This window comes from Scophthalmus maximus, chromosome 18 (assembly GCF_022379125.1).
Source record: "Scophthalmus maximus strain ysfricsl-2021 chromosome 18, ASM2237912v1, whole genome shotgun sequence".
Taxonomy (NCBI): Eukaryota; Metazoa; Chordata; class Actinopteri; order Pleuronectiformes; family Scophthalmidae; genus Scophthalmus; species Scophthalmus maximus.
In genome coordinates, this window is record NC_061532.1 from 17,004,290 (window position 1) to 17,014,253 (window position 9,964).

A 9,964-nucleotide genomic window follows, 5' to 3' on the forward strand; every position below is an offset into this window, starting at 1 on the left:
ATATTTATTGCTGGTTTGTTTATTGTTGCAACCCTAATTCCTCATGTATGTGTTTATAGAAAAAGAAAATCCTGTTTACAGGATTGGTGTAGTTCAAAAAAAAATAAATACATTCAGCGTTATTTTATTGTGAAAATACCGGAAGTGTGTCGTGTTGTTTTCGTGTTCAGCTTGTGGCCGATCCACTTGTCATTCAGACATCCCAGGAATTCAACACGACCCACGACCGACAACCAGCTCGGCGGCACAAACAAGTGGGGAACAAATCGCGTCCTCGTCGCCCGAGAAAGGTCGAGGAAACGTCGTGTGTCGTCAAAACGGGAACGAGTGTCGACGGGAAGCCACAGACTCCGGTCAGTTGACAAAACGCGGCTAACGAGCTAGCACGGCTAACTCTCAACCTGTTGTTGAATTAGCCTAGCGGCAGCTAGCTAGCTATCAAGCTAGTAGCAGCGGCAGCGGCAGCAAATGGATGCCAGGGCCGCGGAGGAGCCGCTGCGCCGTTACGTGTTAGGCAAAGTGACAATGAACACAGCGTCACTTCGCCGCCAATCTGTTCACGACGTACTGGCGATAATTTGGGCGGATTTTGGGGCGAACAGCTTCCGCGGCGTCGTCTTAGCATCACTCGACCCGACGCAGGAGGATTAGCGTTGATGGAGCGACCTGCTAGCGCACCGTGCTAACGACGCTAGCAAGTGGACGGAGTGTTGTTTTGTTTCTTTAAAGTCCGTTAAATTATGTAAAAGTAAAGAAGTTATAGAGTTTAATTATCTTTTATTAAGCTAAAGATAATAATGGTTATATGTGCTTCTCATTTGATTGGTGTTAGTGCACCATGTCGTTTTTATCTGCAGATATTGAATCGATTAATCGATTTGTAATCGACTGCTAAATTAATCGCCAACTATTGTGATAATCGATTTGTCGGTTAATGTAGTTTTTATGGGGGAAAAGGGTCAAAATTCAATGTTTTCATCTTCTTAAATGTGAATACTCTCTGGTGTCTTTGCTCCTCTGTGACTTCACCTCTTTGGTGTGTGGACCAAACAAAACATCATCTTGGGGGTTTTGGGAAACACAATCGACAATTGGTCGTCATTTTATAGACGAAACGACAGATTAATTGATAATCGAAATATTATAAATTAGACTTTTGTCCGCTTTCTCGAGGTCAGTTTTGCTTCATGATTGTTTAAGAGTTCATTCGTCCTGCGTCTAATTGTTTTCAGTTTTTCCCATTTGTTGCCTCGGTTTTTCCCGTGTGTGGCTGTTGTGTTGACTGTACTGAAGAACATACAGGATGCCTAAATTTTCCTCGTGATTTGCAAAGTATTTATCTATCCATAGTCTCCCAAACATGATCAACAACAAACTCCTTATTTCTAATGTTTATGTGTGAGTATTTATTTATTGGCAACTCTCCACCTGTCGTCTGCCCAACCTGTTAGGTAACATGACACGCACTCCTGTAGATGGATGCATACTCATGAAGCTGTTGTTGCTGTTTTCAGGAGGATGCAGGTGTGAAGTCAGACCGTTGGCTACCTTCTTCTGCCGCCCCCCCCCCCCCCCCCCCCCCTGGACAGAGTGATAACCTCTTCATCCCTATTGTCGTCTTCATACATGCTTTTACATGAGGAGGGGGGAGAAACCCGAAGGATACCGACAGATGAGGCCCAAGACGTTCCCCGCCAGCAACTACAGCGGCAACAGCCAGCAAATGCTGCAGGAAATACGGAACAGCCTGCGCAACCTGTCCAAACCCTCCGACCCGCCTAAAGTGGACGCCGGCGGAGCTGCGGGGAAAATGCCTCCCGAGGACCCGCGGCAGCAAGGCCGCTGCGTCAACCCCAAAAACCCCTACCACAAGGCCCTGCAGGAGATCCGCAAGTCCCTCATGCCGTTCGCCAATGAGCCCAACACGTCGGGCCCCGAGGCGAACAAACACATGTCACTGGAGGCCCCGTGTGCAGGGTTCGAAGAGGTGAGATGACTGTTTGTGTCTGTCCTGCGTTACTAAGACATGTTGCTATGCAGGATTATGGAGAAATGTCATTGTATACATAGCGCTGCGATGGAATATAATCGCCCGGTGCACGTCGCTTCGGGGAGAATTATTTGGAACATGACAAGTATGCAAAGTGGTACGACGAGCTCGTACAGTCGAGGAAACAAAAGCATGGGGGTTTTTCTCACTTGGCAGTCGCCACTTGTTTTGAGGCAGTGTGTGCGATCCAGGTATGAAATGGTTTATAAACAACTGCACGGTAGTCATCAGTTGTAACAGGTTGAAATAAAAGTCTTAATTTATTAATTATTAGTTCATCAATTCATTTTGTTGATCAATAGAAGATTAATAGGCTACGATTTGGATAAATGATTGGGGCTTTGCGTTTTTTTATGATGGAAAATTGGGGAAACGTTAAGACTTTAAATATACGTAACAGAAAATCCACTAATAAATGCAGGTGCGGAATAATTAATGATCTAACTAATTAGTAAATAGTTTCAGCTATAGTCCATTTACACGACTTTTAAAAGCAAGAACCTTTACTTGCTTTCAAAAGTAATTAGCTCAATATATGATTATTAAATGCAAGTATAAGTTGTTGTTTCTCGGTTGTTGCTGTTCATTTCCACATTTCATGTACTTGACTGCTCGTCTTCAGACAGACGGCTCAGAATTGCCACCTCACAACCTGACTGCATCTTTTTACACTTTGTGCCTATTAAACACCACAAATTTTTTTTGCCCTGAAGTCCAGCAACATTCGCAACCCAGTGGCGTTGGACTACATGAGTAAAGTGACCTACCAGGACTCGATGAGGGAGCAGATGTCCGTTAACAACCCCAACACAACAGGCCTGAAAGCCCCAGGTACGTTAAAACGGTCCTCTGGGACGAGCTGCTGCTGCTTCTTTCTCTTCTTTTATCTTCCATCCAGGCGTGTTTGTTCCCTCAGCCTCGATATTGTTTCGCAGGATTTGGGACATTTGCTTAAAAGAAATGACAAAAGGTTCTGAGAGTCACTGAGTCATTAAATGAAAGAAGTAGACATGAAATTAGGTTGATGATTTTCACTCATATTGTTGGTAATAATGCATTTAAGGAGGGGCAGTGATTGAAGGATGTAACCACCATGATAGTCGCTACTTGACTATGTACATATATTTTTTGTGTGTGTGTGACCCAAATTAAAACCAGAAAAGTAAATGCAGGGCAAGGTAAGCAAAATACATGTTGACAAACCACGTCATATGAGAGCAAGTGGCTGGGCCTCAGGAGGTAGAGACGGTTGCCCACTAAGCTGAAGGTCGGCGGTTTGATTCCCACTTCCCCAGTCCGCATGTCGATGTGTCCTTGGCACTTTTGACACTCAACCCTAAATTTGCCTCTGACCGATTTTAATAGCCATCAAACTTTTTTTTTTACGAATAATTGTAACTGAAGAAACTCCACCTGTTACTTTACTATAACTATATTTTTTACTTTGTGTTTTGATTTTGTCTGCAGGAGCTTCCCATAAGCAACAGTCTGTGCTGAGGAGGCCGAGCTGGAAAGGCTCCAAGGAATCTCTGGCTCCTCGACACGGTCCCATCATGGTGGATGGAATAATGTACCGCTCGGACAGCCCTGGACCGCCGCCGGCCTTTCCGCAGGGTCACCCTGGCAACGGCCAGAGAGTCAACCCTCCGCTGCCGCCTCAAGTGCGCAGTGTGACGCCTCCGCCGAACCGCGGCGCCATGCCCTCTGCGTCGTCCTGGGACAACAACCCGTCGACCAAGCGCTACTCTGGCAACATGGATTACCTGGTGCCCCGCATCTCTCCGGTCCCGCAGGGGGCGTGGCCTGACGGGTACCAGTCTGGGGCATCTCAGAACCAGCGTGGGATCAGCCCCGTGTCTGTGGGCCACCAGCCCATCATCATGCAAAGTTCTGGAGGGAGTAAGTTCACCTTCCCCTCCGGCTGGTCTCAGAACGGCTCCCCTCAGTCGGACTACATGTCGGGGGGCAGCCGACAGCCCCCTCCCCCATACCCGGTCAACCAGAGCAGCCGACACAGTCCCACCGATCAGACTGGGGGCCCTGCATCCTCTCCCTCGTACGTCAACGGCGGAAACATCCCGCAGTCCCTGATGGTGCCCAACCGCAACAGTCACAACCTCGACTTGTGCAACATCGGCCCCCCTCAGTCCTGGTCCCAGGCCCCCCTGGCCCCCAACCAGCCGCCGTCTTCCTCCGGCAACAGCAGCAACCAGGACCTGTCCCCGTCGTGGCAACACAGCAACATGCCGGTCCGCTCCAACTCCTTCAACAACCACCAGCTTAACGGCCGAGCGCAGCACCCAGCCGGCTCCCAGCCCTCGGCCACCACGGTCACCGCCATCACCCAGGCCCCCATCCTGCAGCCAGTCAAGAGCATGCGCGTGCACAAGCCTGAGTTGCACACCGCTGTGGCGCCCACACACCCACCATGGTTGCAGCAGGCCACACCCCCTCAGGCTGCACCTGCCTACCCAGAACCCTCCGCTCCTGCTCCTCAGATCCCCGCAGCAGCAGAAGTACCCAGCTACCAGGGTCCCCCTCCACCCTACCCTAAGCATCTCCTGCAGCAGGCGGCCGCACCCTTCCCCCCAGCGTACGATCCAGGCGTAAATAAGCTCAGGGATGAGCCCGCCGAGGAGGAGGGCGGTGGCGGAGGTGGCGCCGACAACTCTAGAGACAAGACGCCAGACAACGCCAAAAGCTCCGCGCCGACCGAGAAGGAGAAGAAACAGATCACGACATCGCCCGTTCCCGTCCGCCGCAACAAGAGAGACGAGGAGCGGCGGGGGGAGTCGGGCAGGGTTGCGCTCTACTCCCCCCAGGCCTTCAAGTTCTTTATGGAGCAACACGTGGAGAACATCCTGAAGAACCATCAGCAGCGGATCCGGAGGAGGAAGCAGCTGGAGAGTGAGATGCAACGGGTGAGAAATCAGTCGCGAGTAAAGACGAAGCTTCTTGCCTTTTCTTCTTTGCTATTTTCCAACTTGTTTCCTCCCTTGACAAGCTTGTCATCACTGTATTGTCTGTTTCCTATATTCAATTTTTTTTCCTGAGCTGTTCTTCTTCTCTTCCTGTCTCTCCTCGCTGTCACTAACAGCTGATCTAAAAAAGGTAAAGGTTTCTCTGCTGACCAGTCCACACACACACACACACACCAGTCATTCAAGTAAGATGTTGTTGTATTTAAAATGCACTGTGGCTGCATGATGTATTGAACTTCATCTCACTAGTCATTTCACTGCTCGTGCATCTTTTGTTTTGGACTAAAATCAGAATTATAAAACTTTGGAAATGTATTGTTGCATCTCGTTTCATTTGCATTTGTTTAGATTTTCAAAATCTAACCACGAGTGTTTTTGTTTTGGGATGACGTCACATTTTTAAAATCCTCTTTGCATTTCTCCCGTGCTCAGGTGGGTCTGTCATCAGAGGCCCAGGAGCAGATGCGCATGATGCTCTGTCAGAAAGAGTCCAACTACATCCGGCTCAAGCGAGCCAAGATGGACAAGTCCATGTTCAAGCGGATCAAGACGCTCGGCATCGGCGCGTTCGGCGAGGTGTGCCTGGCACGCAAGGAGGACACGGGCGCGCTGTACGCCATGAAGACGCTTCGCAAGAAGGACGTGCTGCTGAGGAACCAGGTGGCCCACGTGAAGGCCGAGCGGGATATCCTGGCCGAGGCCGATAACGAGTGGGTGGTGCGCCTCTACTACTCCTTCCAGGACCGGGACAACCTGTACTTCGTCATGGAGTACATCCCGGGCGGCGACATGATGAGCCTCCTCATCCGGCTCGGCATCTTCAAGGAGGAGCTGGCACAGTTCTACATCGCCGAGCTCACCTGCGCCGTGGAGAGCGTCCACAAGATGGGCTTCATCCACCGGGACATCAAACCCGACAACATCCTCATCGACCGTGACGGACACATCAAGCTGACCGACTTCGGCCTGTGCACCGGCTTCCGCTGGACACACGACTCCAAGTACTACCAGAGCGGTTGGTATCACGTTTTGTTACTAAGATTTGTAGGGGTCGACCGGTATGGCGTCAAAATTTTGAAGCACACCTTTTGTGCTTCTTTTTCTTCTCCAGGCGACCACGTGAGGCAGGACAGCATGGACTTCAGTAAGGAGTGGGAGGACCCGACCAACTGCCGCTGCACTGACCGGCTGAAGCCCCTGGAGAGGAGGAAGGCCCGGCAGCACCAGCGCTGTCTGGCCCACTCGCTCGTGGGGACGCCCAACTACATTGCGCCGGAGGTGCTGCTGCGGACAGGTACAGTGGACCAGTTGCCTGGACTCCGGTTCTGTCTGGTGCCTGGTTTGGTTTTTAGTGTCATTGTCTTTTCCATAAATCAGCAGCTAAAAAGGCAAATCTCACTGTACATCCACAGCTAATGAAATACAGCTTGGAATAGAATATAATTACACATTTTTTGTCGTCTCACCAAAACATAAATTCTACACAACGTAAAGTTACAGACAGATTATTGGTTTACCTGTTACTTTCTCATTAAATTCAATAATTGTTCAATATAATATACTTCTGGGACAAAACTATGGACGCTGCAGTCCAACTTTTATTCTCCTGATATCACTTATGATAGCTGAACCTTAGGTCTGAGAATATGAATATGAATATATATTTGTTCTGATAAGAAATTCCTTTCACACATCAAAGGTTAAATTGTCACATTTTAGACAGGGAGAAAAAAAAGACAAATTGATTATTCATCATCAAATCATTTACAAATAAAAAAAATGTTCTCATAAAAATGACTTGAACCGATTAATAGATTATCAAAAAAGTAGTCGATTAATTTAGTAGTCGATTAGTAATCGATTAACTGTTGCAGCTCTAGTATCATTCTAGCTGGAGGGAGATTATCTGATACATTATCTAAAAAGAAATAAAAACTACCAATGACAACATCGACTGTCTTCAGAGATGAAGTTGACTGATATAGAAACGTCTCGACTCCTCCCCAGGCTACACGCAGCTCTGTGATTGGTGGAGCGTCGGCGTCATTCTGTATGAGATGGTAGTTGGGCAACCTCCCTTCCTAGCGACCACGCCCCTGGAGACACAGCTCAAGGTATGTGTGTGGCGGCCGGCGGGAAATGTTTTTACGCATCCCCACTCGTTCGTCGTGTCTGAGTGGCGTCTCTCTTTCTCTCTCTCAAGGTGATCAACTGGAAGAGCACGCTGCACGTTCTGCCCCAGGCCAAGCTTAGCCCCGAGGCGTCCGACCTCATCGTCAAGCTCTGCCGCGGCCCCGAGGACCGCCTTGGCAAGAACGGCACCGACGAGATCAAGGCCCACCCTTTCTTCGGTGCCGTCGACTTCTCCAGCGACCTGCGGCAGCAGGCCGCGCCCTACGTGCCCACCATCGCCCACTCCACGGACACGTCCAACTTCGACCCTGTCGACCCCGACAAGCTGTGGAGCAGCGACAGTGACGGCGAGGACGACCTGAACGACACGCTCAACGGCTGGTTCCGCAACGGCAAGCACCCGGAGCACGCCTTCTACGAGTTCACTTTCCGCCGCTTCTTCGACGACAACGGCCACCCGTACAGCTGCCCCAAGCCCATTGAGTACGAGGGCTACGACGAGGATGAGGCGGACGGCGAGGGCCCGGCGCAGGAGGAGGCGGCAGCCGGTGGCTCGGCCACTCAGGGCCGAGACCTGGTCTACGTGTAGCGCCTGACGCCGCCTGTACATACTGTGTGTGTGTGTGTGAGAGAGAGTGTGTGTGTGTGTGTGTGTGTGTGTGTGTGTGTGTGTGTGTGTGTGTGTGTGTGTGTGTGTGTGTGTGTGTGTGTGTGTGTGTGTGTGTGTGTGTGTGTGTGTGTGTGTGTGTGTGTGTGTGTGTGTGTGTGTGTGTGTGTGTGTGTGTGTGTGTGTGTAGGGGGTCGCAGCAGTAAACAGCATTTAAAACCTTAAACATAGGAAAGTTTGTTCGTAGGATCCGTCGTGAAACACTCTGCAGCAGACCATCACATCAACACACTTTAACATATTTACCTCGACTAGTTAAAGGAATAGTTTGACTTTTTTGGGAAAAACGATAATTCTGATTTCCGGCTGAGAGCTCGATGAGAAGATTGATATTTCTCTCATGTTTAACGATAAATTGTGAAGCTGGTTAGTGCAACACGAAGACTGAAGGAAAGAGACTTTTTACGAAAGTCATAACCTCTCAGGTTGGAAGATTAATTTGAGTACCAACCCCAAAATTTCTTTTGTAATGCTAGTTATCAATCTTGACACGGAGAGTTGACGTATTCGGATGTTCGACCAACTTTTGAAAACCTAAAGATATTCAGATCTCCACATTGTAGAAGGTAAAACCAGGAGTTTTCTGGCTTAAAATGTATTTCTCTATTACCGGCGTCTTATTTAGAAACAAGATTGGGACTGTAAAATCCAAAAAAATAAGCAATTTTATTTTCAATGTACTACGGTGACCATTACCTGGAGTCTGGGGGGTCGCAACGAGAAATAATCCAGATTATACAGGAACAACACACACGATGCAAATTATTTCTACACCTTGGTTTCCGTGTGGATAAAGATATTACGTGTTAAAGGGACAGTAAGAGATTCTAAAGTAAAACAAGTGATTATTTGCTTGCGGTCCGTTAGCTGTCGGTTCTGTGTGCAAGCAGAAAAAAAATCGGGGTTTTCGGCTCAACCCTGACTTTCACCTCATAAAACCCCGTTCCTTTAAAGTGTGAACGTGACACTGTGATGATGATGTGCTGCCTGAAAATCTTCAGAGGAAACACGAGAAGAAGAAAAGAAATTCTCTCTTTCGACGACTTAACGCTAAAACCCCCCGAAAGCCTTAATTTATTTCAGAGAAGTGTAACGTGGTGACGTTAGTGTAGACGAGTGGGAATAGTCTCATAGGACATTACATCTATCGGTTGAAAAATAAAAAAATGGAAGAAAAAAATATATCGTCTTAATTTATATTTGAATGTCAGTCGCGATGAGGGGATTTAGAGTCGTGAGGTAGAAAGTTGCAGGGATAAATTGCTCTAATAGTTATTGTTGCTGTGCCTTTTTTTCTTTTTTTAATCTTTCACCAAATATAAAAAGAGGGTTCATAATAATCGAGACTGGCATTTTTCAAAACGAGAGTAGCTGTAGCATGATTGAACGAGCGTAGGTTTATTGTTTTAATTTTTTTTTCTAATTTATACCTTTAAAAAAAACATGTATTTATAAATGAAGTTGTACACAGTTGATGTAAATATATTTCTCTTCCCTGTCAGCTGATTTATTATTATTATTATGATTATTATTTTTCCCCTTTAGGGCAGGCCCTCGTCAGTGTCCACTGCCGCTGCTGCCTTCTGTCTGTCACTACGTTTGTATGTTTCACCTGAAATCACTAATTTACGGGACGTAAAATAGATTTAATGACTTTTGTAAAGACTTGATCACACTTTATATTATCATCTCTCAACCAAAGCACTACAGAGGTTGGCTTCGATCACAAGATCATTAAATTATTTTATTGTTTTTGATCACTTCAGTCTGTAGAACCCAGCTCCTTCAAACTACAGTTGGTTTTTTTTACTGTACTAAAGGTAAATATAAAGACAAAATTGATGATGTGCCGACAGCAGAGAGAGAGACTTTACTGTAACATCACAACGATGATGATGCTGATGCTGATAATGGTTTTGTTTCTGCTGTACTTTGTCATGAGGAAAATATTTCTGAATGTAGTTGTTGTCGTGGACTTGACGGTGACCACTGGCGTTCTGCACTGCTTCTTGTTTTCATTGTTAAAAGTGAGAGAATTTTTTTTTTTCTGTACATTATTGCTCCGGGAGGTTTGGGTACAGGGGGAGAGGGTGATCAATAAAAACAAAACATGTTTTACATCCACAAGAAAAA

At 47.3% G+C, this 9,964-nt stretch overlaps 1 protein-coding gene across 2 annotated transcripts; it reads left to right on the forward strand.

Moving 5' to 3' along the window:
• The first annotated feature begins 158 nt into the window (after nt 1-158).
• Nucleotides 159-9,964, forward strand: lats1 (large tumor suppressor kinase 1). 2 transcript variants are annotated; one of them, XM_035617533.2, is made up of 8 exons: nt 159-353; nt 1,515-1,987; nt 2,764-2,881; nt 3,518-4,971; nt 5,464-6,046; nt 6,143-6,325; nt 7,039-7,145; nt 7,235-9,964. In XM_035617533.2, exons 2-8 carry the CDS (start codon nt 1,637-1,639, stop codon nt 7,751-7,753), a joined length of 3,315 nt encoding a protein of 1,104 aa, XP_035473426.2. In that variant the 5' UTR covers nt 159-353; nt 1,515-1,636; the 3' UTR covers nt 7,754-9,964. The 2 variants fall into 2 exon arrangements, with proteins under 2 accessions (XP_035473426.2, XP_047184530.1); XM_047328574.1 differs by having other exon boundaries at nt 1,645-1,987.